Raw genomic sequence first — 20978 nt, forward strand, 5'->3', positions numbered from 1 at the left:
AGCTGGGGGATTCTGGGAATCGAAGTCCATCCATTTTAAAACATGCTGGCTGGGGGATTCTGGGCCCCTCTTAAAGCAGGTTGGCTGGGGGATTCTGGGAGTGGAAGTCCTCCCACCTTCTAGTGCCAAGCCCGGGAAACCCTTCCCTGTGTTTCTTGCAGAAGCATCGCCACGTTCAGGCAGACCTCGTGCCCGCACACCGCACGCCCTTGAAACCATCTGCCCTGTTCGCCGCAGGGCCTGGAGTTTTGACAAGCAGCGCATTCCTCCCTCACACCCTTTGTGTGCAAAGAAAGCGCCAGAGACTGTCAGATCCTTTGGTCCTGGCGGAGGGGCAGCGAGGGAGAAGGGGGGAGTGTGCTGGTGCTGCTGATGCTGCTGGCAGATTTGTGTGTGTGTGTGTGTGTGTGTGTGTGTGTGTGTGTGTGTGTGTGTGCGCAGAGCAAGGAAGGCGTGACCAGCATGGGGAATGCCTTGCACACCCAGCCACCCTCTCTGCCTTTCACTGCCTTTCTCTCCTCACTCCAAAGCTCTGAACAAAGATAAAGCAGCCAGCGTTGAGCATCGGACAGCGCACGGCGCACGGTGAGCATCTCCTGCTCTCCAGAGGCATCCGAGGACACCCACCCACCCCCCCAAAAAATAATAAAGGACACCCCCCAAGGGAGGAAGAAAAAAAAAAGCATGAGGTGAGTTGCTTTGCCGAAGGGGAGCGAGCGTGCAAGATTGCCAACCAAATTGTCTTTTGTGTGTTTGTGTGTGTGTGTGTGTGAGATGCCCTCTTGGTGTTTTTCCGGCAAAGGAGCCTTTCTTGGCAGGGAAGAAGGGCGATCAAAGCTGGAGAAAGACACCTGTCAGTTTGGCAGCTTGGTTCAGAAGAGGGCCAATGCTCCTTTTCTCTCTTTTTTTTCTTGGTTTTTTAAAAAATGTCAGACGTACCTGGCAGGATTTTAATTCGATTTGTTTATTTATTTATTTTCCTTTGCTGGGTGTGTGGATGGCAGGCGTCAAGAGATGGAAGGGTGAATTAAGGTGTGTGTGGGGGGGGTCTTTTTGGATTAAAATTGTCTGTTCTGGGGAACACCCCCCACCCCCTTTCCACCCCAGGATCTGGTCTCTGGTGCCTTTTCAGAGGAAATGGGAATTTGTGAGATGGAAGGGGGAATTGCAACTAAAGATTTGGGGTCGTACATAAAGATTTGGGATTGTAAATAAAGATTTGGGATGGCAACGAAATATTTGGGATTGCAAATAAAGATTTGGGATTGCAACTAAAGATTTGGGATTGTAAATAAAGATTTGGGATTGCAACTAAATATTTGGGATTGTAAATAAAGATTTGGGATTGCAACTAAAGATTTGGGATTGTAAATAAAGATTTGGGATTGCAACTAAAGATTTGGGATTGTCAATAAAGATTTGGGATCGTAACTAAAGATTTGGGATTGCAACTAAAGATTTGGGATCGTACATAAAGATTTGGGATTGTAAATAAAAATTTGGGATTGCAACTAAAGATTTGGGATCGTAACTAAAGATTTGGGATTGCAACTAAAGATTTGGGATCGTACATAAAGATTTGGGATTGTAAATAAAAATTTGGGATTGCAACTAAAGATTTGGGATCGTAACTAAAGATTTGGGATTGTAAATAAAGATTTGGGATTGTAAATAAAGATTTGGGATTGTAACTAAAGATTTGGGATTGTAACTAAAGATTTGGGATTGCAGCTAAAGATTTGGGATTGTAAATAAAGATTTGGGATTGCAACTAAAGATTTGGGATTGTACATAAAGATTTGGGATTGTCAATAAAGATTGGCATACAGGACTGATCTCTGGAGTCACTAAAGGCCACAAAGAGCTGAGTGGAGAAAGAAACAAACAAAAAAAAGAATCTAGTAGCTTTTCTTGATTTCTTCCTGGGATCTCAGGGTTTTTTTTAATAAAAAAAGTGGCTTTTGGCAGAAGGATTGCAAGTTCTCCAAACAATGGGGCCCTTCTGGTTATCGGAAGGACTTTGTTTATTTACTTTTTGCCTCTGCCTTCGCCCCGCGCTAATCAAGTTTGCAACTGGCTTGTTTCGCAAGATTGGGAATTTAATCCAACTGGTAGAAACAGTTTGCGGATAGGAAGGTTGCACTCAAAAGTAGCAAGGTTTGGAGCTACGCAGAGCTCGGTCGAGGGAGAAGGGCAGGCTTGAGGGTTGCACAGAACTCCTGTCCTCCTCATTAGGAATTGCAGGGGGAGAAAGGAAGAGAGCAAAATTGTAATTAAAGATTCTTATTTGGTGGACCGTTGGAAGGCTGGAAGTCAATTGTAGCCTCTACTATTTATTTTGAAGGGTGACCAACCTTGCTATACCTGAAGAATATCGGCCCGTTTTATAGAGCTGGGCCCAGAGGACCTGGATATTTGAAAAAGGGGAATTTCTAATTGTATACAACTCAGTCTCAAACGTACGTTGCAACCAGAGAGCTAAAAACTTACCTGCTGATCTCCAGCAAGAGTGTCCTGAGGGCAATGGGGTCAAAAAAGTCAAAATGGCGGCAGGAACAGAGCACTCTTGTCCTGTCCCATTTTTTAAGCATCAGGCTAGAAATCAGGAGACGGTGAGTTCTAGTCCCACCTTAGCTATAAAAGTCAGCTGGGAGACTTTGAGCCAATCACCAGGTGATGTGGAGTTCTAGTCCCGCCTTAGGCATGAAAGCCAGCTGGGTGATTATGGGCCAATAACCAGGCGACATGGAGTTCTAGTCCCGCCTTAGCCATAAAAGCCAGCTGGGAGACTTTGAGCCAATCACCAGGAGACGGTGAGTTCTAGTCCCGCCTTAGGCATGAAAGCCAGCAGGGAGACTTTGAGCCAATCACCAGGAGACGGTGAGTTCTAGTCCCGCCTTAGCCATAAAAGCCAGCTGGGAGACTTTGAGCCAATCACCAGGAGACGGTGAGTTCTAGTCCCGCCTTAGGCATGAAAGCCAGCAGGGAGACTTTGAGCCAATCACCAGGAGACGGTGAGTTCTAGTCCCACTTTATGCATGAAAGCCAACTGGGTGATTATGGGCCAATAACCAGGCGACATGGAGTTCTAGTCCCGCCTTAGGCCTGAAAGATGGCTGGGTGATTTTGGGCCAGCCCCCCCCTCTCTCTCAGCCCAACCCACCTCACAAGGTTGTAATAATCTTATGTTATTATAAAAATAATAAAGGCAGCCTATTAAATAAATACCTAAATGAAAAAAAAATGCATAAATAAGAAGGGTTGGGCTCCAATCACAGGGTCGCAGCCACCATTTTGACTTTTTCGACCCGTACCCAGTTGCCCCTGATTTCCTAACCTGATAAACCAGGTTGAAATGTTAACCTTGGCTTGCTTTCAGTTTTTTTCCCCCGTGGATTAGCCCGCTGTGTCGATTTAGCTCGGTTTACAGTTCTGCACCCTGTTTTAAGTTAGTTTACGGTTAGTTTACAGTTCAACGCACTGTGTGAAAATGGATGAATTCCATCGCCAGACTCACAACATTGTAAGAAGGCAGCCATCTGCAAAATTGACAAATCTGTCAGAAGATGTTTATAGAAAATCAGAACGGAGAGATCCGGGATGGGGTTTCTTGGTGTGGTTGTGTATTTAAAACGGCGTCTGCGACATGTTCTCACTTTTTCTCGGACTCCTTAAATCTGCACGGGGGGGGGGGTCCTCGACATTAGGAAATTTTAAGAGGGGTGGACTCCAACTCCCAGAATTCCCCAGCCAGGATGCATAGACTAAAATTCCCAGAATTCCCCAGGTCACATGTCCCCCTCTTGAGACCTTTTGACAAGCAAAATCAATGGGGAAGCCAGATTCATTCAACAACCGTGTTGCTAACTGTTGAGATTCACTTAACAACCGTGTTGCTAATTTAATGACTGTTGGGATTCACTTAACAACCGTGTTGCTAACTTAACGACTGTTGGGATTCACTTAACAACCATGTTGCTAAGTTAACGACTGTTGCAATTCACTTAACAACCGTGTTGCTAACTTAAAGACTGTTGAGATTCACTTAACAACCGTGTTCCTAAATTAACGACTGTTGCAATTCACTTAACAACCGTGTTGCTAACTTAACGACTGTTGAGATTCACTTAACAACCGTGTTCCTAAATTAACGACTGTTGCAATTCACTTAACAACCGTGTTGCTAACTTAACGACTGTTGAGATTCACTTAACAACCCTGTTGCTAAGTTAACAACTGTTGAGATTCACTTAACAACCGTGTTGCTAAGTTAACGACTGTTGAGATTCACTTAACAACCCTGTTGCTAAGTTAACGACTGTTGAGATTCACTTAACAACCGTGTTGCTAACTTATCGACTATAGTGATTCACTTAACAACCATGTTGCTAAGTTAACGACTGTTGAGATTCACTTAACAACCTTGTTGCTAACTTATCAACTACAATCATTTACTGAACAACAGTGGCAAAAGAAGGTGGTAAAATGGGGCAAAGCTCATTTAGCAAACGTCTCGCTTAACGACAGAAATGCCGGGCTCCATTGTGGTCGTGCGTTCGAGGACTGCCTGCAAAGTCACCTTCTTGAGTGTTTCGTTCCTTGCCTGGCCTACCTTGCAGGGCTGTGAGTTCGTGGAGACACAGAGACTTCACCGCGTCCTTGTTTTTTTAGGTGTTTGCTGATTTGGGGCCTCCTTTGTGCCGTGCGGCTGTTCGGAGCAGACGCCGTCGAAATGAACGAGATGTTTGGACAAATCAGCTCTCCCGGTTACCCGGATTCTTATCCCAGCGATTCGGAAGTGACGTGGAATATCTCGGTGACGGAGGGTTTCCGCGTCAGTCTCTACTTCATGCATTTCGACCTGGAACCGTCCTACCTTTGCGAATACGACTACTTGAAGGTGACCCCCCAAAAATTTTCTTTTCTCTTCTTCGGTGCATGGAAAAATTGCGGAATTTTAGTTTATTAGATATATATTTCTGCTTTTCGTAACCATTCAAGGTGGTGTTTACAATGCCACTGTTTCCTATTGTTTCCCTAGCACAACAGCCTTGCAAGGTGGGACGGGCTGAGAGAGAGAGAGAGAGAGGGAATGGTCCAATGTCACCCACTCAGCTTTCATGGCTAAAGCGGGACTAGAACTCCCAGTCTCCTGGTGATCGGCCCAAAGTCACCTAGCCGGCTTTCATGTCTAAGGCGGGACTAGAACTCCCAGTCTCCTGGTGATTGGCCCAAAGTCACCTAGCTGGCTTTCATGTCTAAGGGGGGACTAGAACTCCCAGTCTCCTGGTGATTGGGCTAAAGTCACCCAGCCAGCTTTCATGTCTAAGGCGGAACTAGAACTCCCAGTCTCCTGATGATTGGCCCAAAGTCACCTAGCCGGCTTTCATGTCTAAGGCGGGACTAGAACTCCCAGTCTCCTGGTGATTGGGCTAAAGTCACCCAGCCAGCTTTCATGTCTAAGGTGGAACTAGAACTCCCAGTCTCCTGGTGGTTGGCCCGAAGTCACCTAGCCGGCTTTCATGTCTAAGGCGGGACTAGAACTCCCAGTCTCCTGGTGATTGGGCTAAAGTCACCCAGCCAGCTTTCATGTCTAAGGCGGAACTAGAACTCACAGTCTCCTGGTGGTTGGCAAAAAGTCACCCAGCTGACTTTCATGCCTAAAGAGGGATTAGAACTCAGTCTCCACGTGGTTGGCCCAAAATCCCCCACTTGCGATGACTCACTTAACAACCGGTATGCCTTACAACCATAATTCTGAACTCAATTCCAGTCATAAGTAAATTATGACTAAATTATTTCAATCTCCCAGTCCTACATGCTGTGTGAACACCACCTAAAATATTGAATTTCATGAGCTGCATCAAGTCTGCAACGACATTCAGACAAGGTATTGATTTAGGGCAGAAAAATACCTTTGGCTGCCTTCACCAAACGAACTCGGTTAAACTGGGTTTTCAAACTGGGTTTTAAACTGGGTTTAAACTGGGTTTGTCTCTTCGTGGCTTAATCTGGGTGCAAATCCTGTTCTGGGGAGTTAATTTATAATTCCGGGTATTGCACCAATCTTGTATCTGAGTTTTCTAGTAAAATCGTTGTCTTTCGCCGGCCTGAATTTGCAGGGCGATATTGTTTGTTTCCTTATTTATTTACATATTTATACAGTCTATGACAGTTCATTTAGTGGCCATTTGAAGTTACGACGGCACTGAAAAAAGTGACTTAGGACCATTTTTCACACTTATGACCGTTGCCGCATCCTCATGGCCACATGATTAGAATTCAGACGCTTGGCAACTGACTCAGCTTTATGACGTGATCCGCTTTTGCGACCGTCTGATAAATGAAGTCAACAAGGGAAGCCAGATTCACTTAACAACCGAGTTACTAACGTCACAACCGCAGCGATTCACTCAACAAGTTTTGGCAAAGTAAGGTCAAAAAACGGGACAAGACTCACTTAGCAACGGTCTCGCTTAGCAACGGAAGTTTTGGGCTCGAATGTAGTCATAAATCGAGGACTGCCTGTAAATTTGCTCTGAAGATCCGTTCTCACAACTTTTTATGGTATGTTAGTTAGGTATTTTATGGCTTTAGTTGTTACACAGGCCAGCTGTTTGGGGTTGAGTAGGAATGATGTATTAATCAAATACAGAAAGTAACCAGGTTCATTAACCAGGTTCAGTTTATGTTGTGTGAATGCAGCCGTTTTCATTATATGAACTCTTCCTAGCTTGGATGGCATCCTTTCTACATTATCTCTTTAGTATGTTTTCTCAGTTGCACAATTCTGCTAAAAGTGCTAAACAATTATTTTTTTTAATACAAAGTTTTTTATTTTTTTCTTTTAAAACAAACGTTACATCATTAATCAATCAGGGTACAAATTTTTGTGTCATCATATTTAACGCTTACCATCATTTTCTTCATATATACATTTCTTTGCTTTTACATTTCAATTTAACATATCTCCTATTAAAACATTTTTCTTCCAAATTTATTTAATTTGATACCACTTTTTATCCAGATTCATTTTCTATCCAATGATAAAATTGCCCCCATATGTTATATAGTTCTCCAATTCTTCCTTCCCTTTAATTGCCAATGTTAAATCTATTCATTTCTGCACATTCTAATATTTTCTTAATTACCTCTCCCTTTTTTTTTTCCCCGCTTTCCAATTTTGTGCAAATACAATTCTCGCTGCAGTTATGGATAATCAAATATACATTTTTCTTTACTAAATTTCTCAGAAAAAATACCCAACGAAAACAACAGCTCTGGTTTTAAATCAACATGCTGCTGAGTCATCAAAAATGACAATTATCTGTTGTTGCTTAGAATGAATGTGCCTTCTTAATCAGACCTCTGAATTGTGATTAACAACACAAAACAACCTTTGTTCCTTCAATTCGAGTTTGGACATTAACTTGGGCTGGTTCGGGGTGCAGATCAAAGGTTGCTGATTCCTAAATCTAGTTTCACTATCTTGTCTCCAGAAATATATATATATATATATATATATATATATATATATGCATATTCTTTCTAGCCAGGTTTTACCTACGTAAACTTAGTTGTTCTACAGCCCTAGGTTTACGAACAACTAAGTTTACGTAGGTAAAACCTGGCTAGAAAGAATATGCACATAAAAGCCTACGAAAAAGGAAAAAAGATATATATATATATATATATATATATATATATATATATATATATATATATATATGTCTTTTTTCCTTTTTCGTAGGCTTTTATGTGCATATTCTTTCTAGACAGGTTTACGTAGGTGAAACCTGGCTAGAAAGAATATGCACACACACACACACACACACATATATATATATATGTATGTATGTATGTATATATATATATGGTGCTTTGTCTGTCAGATATACTGCCTTTGAACATGGGGTCTCTAAATCGTATTTTGCAATGCCATTTGAATTCAACTGAGCTGGTTTAGTTAGGTATCTGCTGTACGCAATTCCTAAATAGTGAATTAGTAATTTATGAGCCAAGAAGGGTTGACTTTTTGAACAAAGATTAACTTTTCAAAAAGAACTGACACAGAGATAAGAAAACTGGGGGGGTGGGGGGGTCAGAAAAGTCAAAATGGCAGCCCCAGCCCTGCAATCAAAGCCCCACCTCTTTTTATGTGCAACTTACAAAAGTCGCACAAACTTACAACAGTCACACAAACTGAGATTTCACGGCGTAGTTTGACTAGTTTGTGGTTCAACGTCTTTTCAAAAACTAACAACACAGGTAGTTCATGTTTAGTGACCATTTAAAGTTACACAAACCACAACCATCAAAGAAACTTACATCCCGAATTCGAATTCGGATGTCCCGCCCCCTGCGGTCACCTGACCTTTTTTTTTCCCCGACACTCGGCAACCGGCTGATGTTTACAGCCACGTAATTGTGATTTATGACATTTTTGACCAAATCCAGCAATTATTTATGGTTTCCAGCACAAAACCCCTACCACATGTTGGGTTTGCCGAACGGTATTTGTTTAATGACCACTGCAAAAAGGATCGTAAAACCGGACGTGGTCATAGGATGACCTGCTTAGCAACCGTCACGACTTACGACCATCTTCGCCGTCCCATTTACGGTCGTAATTGGAGGTCTGCTCATATGTCTTTGAAATGGACTTGACTTACAACCGTTTCTTGAGTGAGCATTCAAAGTTACAACAGTACGGGGTTAGTCCTCGATTTACGACCATAATTGAGCCCAGTTGTTAAGTGGGAAATTTGTTTTGCCCCGTTTTAAGACCTTTCTTGCCACCGTTGTGAAGTGAATCCTTGCCGTTGTTAAGTTGGTCACCCGGTCGTTAAGTGAATCTGCTTCCCGCATTGATTTTTGCTTGTCAGAAGGTCGCAAAAGGGGATCACGTACCCCGGGACACTGCAACCGTCGTAAATACGAATCGATTGCCAAGCGTTTGAATTTTGATCACGTGACTGTGTTGCAACGGTCATAAGTGTGAAACATGGTCATAAGTCACTTTTTTCAGTGCCGTTGTAACTTTGAATGGTCACTAAATGAATTGTTGTAAGTTGAGGATTACTAAAAAAAAGTGACATGATTGGTTTTCACACTTAATGACCATCGCAGCATTTTTCCTACTTTATGACCGTTGCAGCACCCCCATCAAAATTCTGATGCTTGGAAATTGACTCATAGTTATGACGGTTGCAGGGTCCCGGGGTACGTGATCCCCTTTTGCGACCTCCCGACAAGCAAAATCAATGGGGAAGCCGGATTCACTTAACAACCATGTGTGACTGACTTAACCACAGCAGTGATTCGCTTAAGAACGGTGGCAGGAAAGCTCGACACACAAGGCAAAGCTCGCTTAACAAACGTCTTGCTTAGCAACAGAAATGTTAGGCTCCATTGTGGTCATAAGTCGAGGACTCCCTGTGTAGCCTCTGTTCCTCCTTTCTAATAACTGATCTTCAACAAGCAGGAAGGGCAGAGCCAGAGATAGATAGAAAGATAGATAGATAGATAGATAGATAGATAGATAGATAGATAGATAGATAGATAGATAGGTAGGTAGGTAGGTAGGTAGGTAGGTAGGTAGGTAGGTAGATAGGTAGATAGGTAGATAGGTAGATAGGTAGATGAGAGAGAGAGAGAGATGATAGATAGATAAATAGAGATAGACAGACAGACAGAAAGACAGACAGACAGACGTAGGTAGGTAGGTAGGTAGACAGTGATAGATAGATAGATAGATAGATAGATAGATAGATAGATAGATAGATAAGAGAGAGATATGATAGATGGATAGATAGATAGGCAGGTAGGTAGGTAGGTATGTAGGTAGATGATAGAGAGAGAGATGATAGATAGATAATTAAATAGAGATAGGTAGGTAGGTAGATGATAGAGAGAGAGATGATAGATAGAGAGATAGAGAGAGAGAGACAGACAGACAGACAGATGTAGGTAGGTAGGTAGGTAGGTAGGTAGGTAGGTAGGTAGAGATAGATAGATAGATAGATAGATAGATAGATAGATAGATAGATAGATAGATAGATAGAAGATAGACAGACAGACAGACACATAGATTGAAAAAAAAGAGAGATGGATGGATGGATGGATGGATAGATAGATAGATAGATAGATAGATAGATAGATAGATAGATAGATAGATGGATGCATGGATGGATGGGTAGAAGGATGGATAGATAGATGAGAGAGATGGATAGATGAATGGATAGAGATAGATAGATAGATAGATTAAAAATGTACAGATCAAATGATGTGTTGTTGTTTAGAAAAACCCGGTCAGAGTCACGACAAAATGTTGGAGCACACCCCAATTTGACAGATTCATTAATTGTCACCCTGCTGCTTCCCTCCAACGTTGTGTGATTCACACGTCCCTGGTGTTTCAGGCACCGGAACAAACTCTTCTGGAGGCGAAAATATGACGGAAAAATGTACCTTTTCATCTTTTCCCTTCTCATTTTAATTCCTTTTGAACTTTTTATTCTATCGTAAATCTCCCAGAGTTGCTGTTTTAGTCAGGTGGGAGGCATAGTAATTTAAATAAATAAATTTGCAAAAGAGGCAGTGACAAAAATACCTTGGTGTGGCTGGAAACTGTTCTTAGCGTATGATGGACTCATTCAATCAAATGCTTGGAAGGGACTTTCGAGGTCTTCTAGTCCAACCCCCTGCTCAGAGGATCATTGTAAACGATATATAGTATATATTTGGGCACAATTGAGCCCAAAATTTATGTTGTTGAGTGAGAGATTTATTAAGTGAGTTTTGCCAAGTTCTACGACTTTTCGAAAGAGGCAACATGGAATTAAGGAGAAACTTCCTAACAGTGAGGACAATTAACCAGCGGAACAGCTTGCCACCAGAAGTTGTGGGTACTCCATCACTGGAGGTTTTTAAGAAGAGATTGGGCAAGCATTTGTTGGTTCTTGGTTCTTGTCCTGCTGTTAGGCCTTATGGAGAATGAATCCATCCCATCGTCCCTGGGTCACCCCTTCATGTATGAGAAGATGTTTTCATATTCTTTCTTCATTTTCTCTTCTTTAGGCTGGACAGACCCAGTTCCTCCAACCCAGCCTATCTTAACCTTGTCCTAGGGGGACGTCAACTCCCAGAATTCCCCAGCCAGTACACTAACCAACTGTTAGAAATTCTGTTTACATATAGCACTACAGAGCAAACAAAGAGCACAGTCACCATGTGCTTTACTGCTCAACTGTTTTACTGAAACAGGAAACAGAACAAAAGAACATAAGAGTATATACCAAACTTGTAAACACTGCCATCTAGAGGCTGAATGCTACTGTAGTTGTTGCACAAAAATACATGCCAACAATGAATTTCAACACCATCAATAACATGTTACCCACAATGAACATCTGGACACAGCTGATAACATGCTGAAATGGTCCTACAGTTACTTGCTTCCACAAAACAAGGATTTGGTTCTTTGGCTATTTCCAGAAGGAGGGTATTAAATAGATGGGGATCTACCATTGAGAAGACAGATCTACCTCCCACGTTCCTTGTGAGCAGGAAGGACCTTTTCCATTCCTTTTCTAGATGTCCATGCTGGATGGCCAGATTTGGATTCTACCAGACTTTCTAAGACCAGGGACATCCAAAGACGTCCCAACTTTTGACTTCTACCATCTTCTAGCATCCAATCATTGTTGGGGTGATAGGAAACCCGTCAGAAGGTTTTCTCCAGCTTAATGGAGCCTGGAGAACTCCAGCTGATGCTAGAACTGTGTTTCTCCATCTTACCACTTCAAGACTGGTTTGATTCCAGTGGTGGAATTCAAAAATTTTTTACTACCAGTTTTGTGGGTGTGACTTGGTGGGCATGGTTTGGCTTGGTGGGCGTGGCTTGGTGGGCGTGACGGGGAAGGTTCCTGCAAAATTCCCATTTTCTCCCGATCAGCTGGGACTCGGACGGCAGAGAATAGATGGGGGCGGGGCCAGTCAGAGGTGGTATTTACTGGTTCTCCAAACTACTCACAATTTCCGCTACCGGTTCTCCAGAACTGGTCAGAACCTGCTGAAACAGATCTCTGTTCAATTCCCAGAATTCCCCAGCCACTAGTGTCTCTCCATCTTATACCACTTCAAGATGGGTGGACTTCAATTCCCAGAATTCCTCAGCCAGTAGTGTCTCTCCATCTTATACCACTTCAAGATGGGTGGACTTCAATTCCCAGATTTCCTCAGCCAGTAGTGTCGCTCCATCTTATAACACTTCAAGATGGGTGGACTTCAATTCCCAGAATTCCTCAGCCAGTAGTGTCTCTCCATCTTATACCACTTCAAGATGGGTGGACTTCAATTCCCAGAATTCCTCAGCCAGTAGTGTCTCTCCATCTTATACCACTTCAAGATGGGTGGACTTCAATTCCCAGAATTCCTCAGCCAGTAGTGTCTCTCCATCTTATATCACTTCAGGATGGGTGGACTTCAATTCCCAGAATTCCTCAGCCAGTAGTGTCTCTCCATCTTATACCACTTCAAGATGGGTGGACTTCAATTCCCAGAATTCCTCAGCCAGTAGTGTCTCTCCATCTTATACCACTTCAAGATGGGTGGACTTCAATTCCCAGAATTCCTCAGCCAGTAGTGTCTCTCCATCTTATACCACTTCAGGATGGGTGGACTTCAATTCCCAGAATTCCTCAGCCAGTAGTGTCTCTCCATCTTATATCACTTCAGGATGGGTGGACTTCAATTCCCAGAATTCCTCAGCCAGTAGTGTCTCTCCATCTTATACCACTTCAAGATGGGTGGACTTCAATTCCCAGAATTCCTCAGCCAGTAGTGTCTCTCCATCTTATACCACTTCAAGATGGGTGGACTTCAATTCCCAGAATTCCTCAGCCAGTAGTGTCTCTCCATCTTATACCACTTCAGGATGGGTGGACTTCAATTCCCAGAATTCCTCAGCCAGTAGTGTCTCTCCATCTTATACCACTTCAGGATGGGTGGACTTCAATTCCCAGAATTCCTCAGCCAGTAGTGTCTCTCCATCTTATACCACTTCAAGATGGGTGGACTTCAATTCCCAGAATTCCTCAGCCAGTAGTGTCTCTCCATCTTATACCACTTCAAGATGGGTGGACTTCAATTCCCAGAATTCCTCAGCCAGTAGTGTCTCTCCATCTTATACCACTTCAAGATGGGTGGACTTCAATTCCCAGAATTCCTCAGCCAGTAGTGTCTCTCCATCTTATACCACTTCAAGATGGGTGGACTTCAATTCCCAGAATTCCTCAGCCAGTAGTGTCTCTCCATCTTATATCACTTCAGGATGGGTGGACTTCAATTCCCAGAATTCCTCAGCCAGTAGTGTCTCTCCATCTTATATCACTTCAGGATGGGTGGACTTCAATTCCCAGAATTCCTCAGCCAGTAGTGTCTCTCCATCTTATACCACTTCAAGATGGGTGGACTTCAATTCCCAGAATTCCTCAGCCAGTAGTGTCTCTCCATCTTATACCACTTCAAGATGGGTGGACTTCAATTCCCAGAATTCCTCAGCCAGTAGTGTCTCTCCATCTTATACCACTTCAAGATGGGTGGACTTCAATTCCCAGAATTCCTCAGCCAGTAGTGTCTCTCCATCTTATACCACTTCAAGATGGGTGGACTTCAATTCCCAGAATTCCTCAGCCAGTAGTGTCTCTCCATCTTATACCACTTCAAGATGGGTGGACTTCAATTCCCAGAATTCCTCAGCCAGTAGTGTCTCTCCATCTTATATCACTTCAGGATGGGTGGACTTCAATTCCCAGAATTCCTCAGCCAGTAGTGTCTCTCCATCTTATACCACTTCAAGATGGGTGGACTTCAATTCCCAGAATTCCTCAGCCAGTAGTGTCTCTCCATCTTATACCACTTCAAGATGGGTGGACTTCAATTCCCAGAATTCCTCAGCCAGTAGTGTCTCTCCATCTTATACCACTTCAGGATGGGTGGACTTCAATTCCCAGAATTCCTCAGCCAGTAGTGTCTCTCCATCTTATACCACTTCAGGATGGGTGGACTTCAATTCCCAGAATTCCTCAGCCAGTAGTGTCTCTCCATCTTATACCACTTCAGGATGGGTGGACTTCAATTCCCAGAATTCCTCAGCCAGTAGTGTCTCTCCATCTTATACCACTTCAAGATGGGTGGACTTCAATTCCCAGAATTCCTCAGCCAGTAGTGTCTCTCCATCTTATACCACTTCAAGATGGGTGGACTTCAATTCCCAGAATTCCTCAGCCAGTAGTGTCTCTCCATCTTATACCACTTCAAGATGGGTGGACTTCAATTCCCAGAATTCCTCAGCCAGTAGTGTCTCTCCATCTTATACCACTTCAAGATGGGTGGACTTCAATTCCCAGAATTCCTCAGCCAGTAGTGTCTCTCCATCTTATATCACTTCAGGATGGGTGGACTTCAATTCCCAGAATTCCTCAGCCAGTAGTGTCTCTCCATCTTATACCACTTCAAGATGGGTGGACTTCAATTCCCAGAATTCCTCAGCCAGTAGTGTCTCTCCATCTTATACCACTTCAAGATGGGTGGACTTCAATTCCCAGAATTCCTCAGCCAGTAGTGTCTCTCCATCTTATACCACTTCAAGATGGGTGGACTTCAATTCCCAGAATTCCTCAGCCAGTAGTGTTTTTCAACCTTGGAAACTTGGAAAATGGGCGGACTTCTAACTCCCAGAATTCCCTAGCCAGCATTCCTCTTCTGGGAGCTGAAGTCCATCCACCTTCAAGCTGCCAAGGTTAAGAAACCCTGCTCTAAACCAAGAAAGCAAGGCCAGATTTACAATTACGTTATAAACAATTAACATATGCAAAGCAGCTCAGATGCTGACTGGGGAATTCTGGGAGTTGAAGTCCACCCATCTTGAAGTGGTATAAGATGGAGAGACACTACTGGCTGAGGAATTCTGGGAATTGAAGTCCACCCATCTTCAAGCTTGCCAGGGCTGAGAAATCCTACTGGCTCTCCTTCCCTAGGATCTTGTGGTCATCCTTCGGATGGCAGGACGTTAACACTTTTCTCACAAAATGTCCTGTGGGGCCGAAGAGCTCGGCGGGTTGCTTTGATGGCAACCCACAAATAATTTGGAATCATCAGAAAGTCAAAAGGGCCCTTTTAGTCGGAGAGGATTTATGGCTTCTGCGGTTTGAGCTAATTCGTATAAACATGAAGTTTGCATAAATATGCAGATGTGGACAGACAGTGGTTTCGATGCCATCCAGCCAAAATTGCTACTTTCCACTTTTTTCTGGATTTCTCAGGCTTTACCGGCAACATTCCCCATTCTGAGTCTCTCCGTTTCCTGCAAGTCGGCTCACTTCAGTTCACTTAAAGCTTGTTTTCAACTTGGTGTTCAAATCTGTATCGAATCTTGGGGCCTGTTTTCTTTTTCCAAATTTAAGATTTGGGTCGTCAAGCTTTGCCCAGCGTTTTTACGATTCCTCAAACTGAACGGAATCGCTCGTTGTATTTTCCTAAACGTACCCTGTTTCCCCGAAAATAAGACTCAACCGGAAAATAAGCCCTAGCATGATTTTTCAGGATGCTTGTAATATAAGCCCTACCCCAAAAATAAGCCCCAGTTAAGATCGTCAGCAGACAGAGGCGTTTAGTACTATATTTCCCCCAAAATAAGACCTAACTGGAAAATAAGCCCTAATGCGTCTTTTGGAGCAAAAATTAATATAAGACCCGGTCTTATTTTGGGAAAAACATGGTAGATAGTCCTCGGCTTACAACAATTCATGTGGGGACTGTTTAAAGTTGCAACAGGACTGGAAAAAAAAGTGAATTCAAACGTTTTTATTTCATCAAGCCGGCCTGGCCTAAATCTTCTCCTTTTTTAATTTTTTTTTTAAATTTAAATTTTAAACACAAATTTTAATCTGTTTAATTATGGGGTATTTTAAAATTCAGCCTAAATTATTTAATTTGTTTTAATCTATTTTAAATTTTGTATCTCTGTGTTTTATCTTTTGGCTGTTCACCGCCCTGAGTCCTTCGGGAGAAGGGTGGTATAGAAATTTAATAAAATAAAACAAATAAATAAATAAATATTTTTAACGCTTATGACCGTTTATTTATTTATTTATTTATTTTTAAATTTGTATACCGCCCTTCTCCCTGAGGACTCAGGGCGGTGAACAGCCAAGTAAAAGCATAAACTACAAACATTAAAATACAATTAAAAAGATATATATAAATTTGGCCCCATGATTAAAAACAATAACAGACAATTAAAAACAATTTAAAAAGTGTTAGGCCAGCCCGGCTTGCTGGAAAAAGAAGGTTTTAAGGGCATGGCGGAAGGCACCGAGGTCTTGGATTCTCCTTATCTCTGGGGAGAATCCAAGACCTCGGTTACGGCATCTCCATGGTCCTGTGATCAAAATTCTGACGCTTGGCAACTGACTCATATTTATGACGATATGAGGGGTCACATGATCCCTTTTTGCGACTTTCTGACAAGCAAAGTCAATGGAGAAGCCAGATTCACTTAACAACCGCGTTACCAACTTAACAACTGCAGTGATTCACTTAGCGACTGTGGCAGGAAAGGTCGTAAAATGGGGCAAAATTTACTGAACCACTGTCTTGCTTAGCAACAGAAATTTTGGGCTCAGACGTGGTCGTAAATTAAGGACTACATATGCATTTCTCTAGAAACGTTTTTATCGTCATCGTTCATCGGGCAGCCAGCCAGATTTTTAGACTGGATTTGGCCTTTTTGTCCACCTCTCGAGTCCTTTCCAAGGACCTGAGATGGGCAGATGTGGGTGTTTTATGGAGTTAAAGCTCTTGTTGCAGGACGTAAGCTATTCTAAGTCAAGCTGCCTTTTGCAATTGACAGATTGGGATTTGTCAATGCCCATGGTTATCATGATGGCTCATTGCACAATCAGCCAGATCTTCAGACTGGATTTGGCATTTTTGTCCACCTATCGAGTGCTTCCCAAGCACCTGAAATAGACAGATGTTTGAATGTCACAGGATGTAAGTTGTTCTGAATCAAGCTGCCTTTTGCAATTAACCGAAGGTGATTTTGTCAATGCCGGTGATATTCAAGTATTCCGGTTGTTTTGAGATTGCACCCATGGCTAATATTATTATTATAAGTGAGCAGAATAGAATAGAATAGAATAGAATAACAGAGTTGGAAGGGACCTTGGAGGTCTTCTAGTCCAACCTCCCACTTAGGCAGGAAACCCTGCCTATCTGGGATAGGTTGTTTGATGGTCTCAGGGATATCATCGCAGGATGTCAGCTGTTCCAAGTCAAGCTGCCTTTTGCAATTGACGATGGTGATTTTGTCAATGCCTGTGATTTTCAAGTGGTGCTCCAGTTGTTTTGAGATTGCACCCATGGCTAATGTAATAATATTACTATCAAATTTATTTGCCCATCTCAGATTCAAGGCAACTCTTTCTATTAGATGCTGGTTTAAAAGATGGAAGGATTCAGGAAAAAAAATGGAAATTAAATGGACTCTTCCTTCCTTCCTTCCTTCCTTCCTTCCTTCCTTCCTTCCTTCCTTCCTTCCTTCCTTTCTCTAAGGAAAAATTTCCTAACAGAAAAATAATGGAAATTAAACAGACAGTTCCTTGATTCTCCGAGGAACTGCACAAACAGTCTAATAAATTATTATTTTTCTCCTGTGTAGCCTCTTTCTGTTGTGTTCATCTCTTCTCTACGCACAGCAGAGGCTACTTACATTCATCCATCAATATTCCAGCTCCAAAGTAATGTTCACCCTCTTTTTCTCTGACACAATGTTGGCCTCTAAATCAGTGTTACTCAACCTTGGCAACTGGAAGGTGGATGGACTTCAACTCCCAGAATTCCCCAGCCATCGTGGGTTCTTGGTCACCACAGCATTCTTGGTTAATGATATGGCCAGGACTGGGATCTTGCCAGATCCTGTTGGCCACTCCTGGTTGCTACGGACATGTCTTGTTCCTTTGGTTTTTGGGTTGTTCCTTCCTAGACATGTTGGCTTGAAGATGGTTATGAGGTTCTGGCAGACAGATCTGCATGTAAAATCTGTAAGGTTCCTTGTAAACATGGATTTACGGGTCTCCTGACTTCATAATTACTTTAATTAGCTCTTAGGAACCACATAGATAGATGTCCTCCAGGAGAATCGGACCCCAACCTGGGCCTTCAAGTCTTCCAAATGTGTCCTCATCACCACTGTAACTGTCTATCTTCTTTGCTATTGGTTGTCCTCTTCTTGTCTATGGAGATTCTCCATCATCCAGGTTCTGGTGATACCAACAGTGCTTTTTCAAGAGGCCACCGGACTTTCTGTGGTTTTCTTTGAAGACGTTTTACTTCTCATCCCTTCTTGGATGAGAAGTGAAACGTCTTCAAAGAAAACCACAGAAAGTCCAGTGGCCTCTTGAAAAAGCAGCTTTGGGTTGTCCTCTCCTTCCATCTGTCCCAGCATGATGGATTTCTCAAAGGAGCTAGTCTTTGCATTGATTGGTTGATTAATTGATTGATTGATCAATGCATCATGTGCCATCAAGTCAGGTCAAATTTTAGTGACTGCATGGATAGCCTTTCTCCATGGTTGATCTGTCCTTCAGGTGATGTCCCCATCACCACCATAACCGAGTCCATCTTCCTTGCTGATGGTTGTCCTTTTCTTCTCTCTCCTTGCATCTTTCACACCATGGTGGACTTCTAAAAGGAGCTGGTCTCTGCATTGATGATGGTTTAATGCTACCACTGTTGACTCTTAGCAGCCAAAAGGATAGATGTTCTCCATGGCTGAGCTCTCTCCAGCCTGGTCCTCCAGGTCTTGCTATCACTGCTGTAACTGAGTCCATCTTATTTGTTTCTGGTTGTCCTCTTTTTCTCTCTCATTCTACCATAATGGACTTCTCAAATGAGCTGGTCTGTGTGCACTGATTGATGGTTTAATGTTATCAAATCAATGTTGACTCTTAGCAGCCAAGAGGGTAGATGTTCTCCATGGCTGATCTCTCTCCAGCTTGGTCCTTCAGGTCTTCCAATGGTGTCTTCATCACCACCATAGCTGAGTCCATCTTCTTTACTGGTGTTTGTCCTCTTATTCTCTCTCCTTCCACCTTTCTGGTGAACTGGCTGATTGATTTAGATTTTGCACTTTCAACATCCTGCAGATTTAGGAGCGTTGTGTGGCTTTTACGCACCAGGAGCTAAATGCTTTCTTCCCTTGGCAATCCGAATCAGATCCTCTCCAGATGAGGAACATCTGTTTTGGAGACACAGGGGAGAGAGAGAGAGAGAGAGAGAGAGAGAGAGAGAGAGAGAGAGAGAGAGAGAGAGAGAGAGAGACTGGCTGTCTGAAGAGGACAGGAGGGGGCAGCTTTAAGGGCTCCCCCTGGTTTGAGACCTAAGTTTGCATCTCGGGCTTCTGGGGACGTGGGGATGTCTGCAGCAAATGGTCAAAAAAGTCAAGATGGTGGCCTGGTTTTTGCCTGTGATTTTTTAAAAAATCACATACTGAGGGAGCCACATTCAGAACTAGCAAGCAGCATCTTTGCTAGAGATTACTCTAAACTAAAGCAGGGTTTTTCAAATATGGGCATGTTCTTTCTTTTTCTTCCTTTTTTCCTTCTTTCCTTCCTTCCTTCTCTTCCATCCCTTCCCTTCCCTTTCTTTCTTTCTTTTTCTTTCTTTTCCTTCCTTTTTTCCTTCTTTCCTTCCTTCTTTTCTTCCTTCCTCCTCTTCCATCCCTTCCCTTTCCTCCTTTCTTTCTTTCTTTTCCTTCCTTTTTTCCTTCCTTCCTTCTTTCCTTCCTTCCTCCCTTCCCTTCCCCCTCTCCCCCCTTCCTTCCTTCTATCACTTCCTCCTTCCCTCCCTTCCTTCCTTCCTTTTTCTTTCTTTTCCTTCCTTTTTTCCTTCCGTCCTTCTTTCCTTCCTCCTCTTCCATCCCTTCCCTTTCCTTCCTTCTTTCTTTTCTTTTACTTTCTGTTTCTTCCTTTTTTCCTTCCTTCCTTTCTTCCTTGTTTCCTTCCTATCTTCTTCCTTCCTTCCTTCCTTCCCTTCCCTTCCTTCCTTCCTTTTTCTTCCTTCCTTCCTTCCATCCATCCTTCCTTTTTCTTCCTTCCTTCCTTCCTTTCTTTCTTTTTCTTTCTTTTTCTTCCTTTTTTCCTTCCTTCCTTCTTTCCTTCCTCCTCTTCCATCCCTTCCCTTTCCTTCCTTCTTTCTTTTCTTTTTCTTTCTGTTTCTTCCTTTTTTCTTTCCTTCCTTTCTTCCTTGTTTCCTTCCTATCTTCTTCCTCCCTTCCCTTCCTTCCTTCCTTTTTCTTTCTTCCTTCCTTCCTTCCTCCCTCCCCCTTCCTTCCTTCCATCACTTCCTCCTTTCCTTCCTTCCCTCCTTTCTTTTTCTTTCTTTTCCTTCCTTTTTTCCTTCCTTCCTTCTTTCCTTCCTCCTCTTCCATCCCTTCCCTTCCCTTCCCTTCCTCCTTTCTTTTCTTTTTCTTTCTTTTTCTTTCTTTTTTCCTTCCTTCCTTCCTTGTTTCCTTCCTTTTTCTTCCTTCCTTCCTTCCTTCCTTCCTTCCTTTTTCTTCCTTCCTTCCTTCCTTCCTTCCTTTCTTCCTTCCTCTAAGGAGAAATTTCCTAACAGTGAGAACAATTAACCACCAATGGAAGGACTTGCCTTCAGAAGTTGTGGGTGCTCCATTACTGCAGGTTTTTAAGAAGAGATTGGACAGCCACTTGTCTGAAATCGTCTAGGGTCTCCTGTTTGAGCAGGGGGTTGGACTAGAAGACCTCCAAGGTCCCTTCCAAGTTTAAGAGCCTGTATTTCCCTTGAAGGAACTTCTAACAACCATGAAGACTCTCCAAGGTTTCCCCCACCCTTTCTAGTTTTCCCCATGGCAAGAAAGGATAGTCCCCCAGAAACATCCCCCTGGCCTGATCCCT

At 42.9% G+C, this 20978-nt stretch overlaps 1 protein-coding gene across 2 annotated transcripts in view; it reads left to right on the forward strand.

The window, feature by feature from the left end:
* The first annotated feature begins 233 nt into the window (after positions 1-233).
* The window catches only part of MASP1 (MBL associated serine protease 1), a 98329-nt gene continuing 77584 nt past the window's right edge, over positions 234-20978 (forward strand). The window contains exons 1-2 of one of the 2 annotated variants that reach the window (XM_087872390.1): positions 234-689; positions 4672-4900. In XM_087872390.1, the coding sequence (XP_087728516.1) occupies positions 685-689; positions 4672-4900 (234 nt within the window). In that variant the 5' untranslated portion in view covers positions 234-684. The remainder of the gene's footprint in view (positions 690-4671; positions 4901-20978) is intronic. The other variant, XM_087872391.1, reaches the window with a different exon arrangement.

This window comes from Pantherophis guttatus, chromosome 6 (genome assembly GCF_059756535.1).
Source record: "Pantherophis guttatus breed Tessera chromosome 6, ASM5975653v1, whole genome shotgun sequence".
NCBI classification, from domain to species: Eukaryota; Metazoa; Chordata; class Lepidosauria; order Squamata; family Colubridae; genus Pantherophis; species Pantherophis guttatus.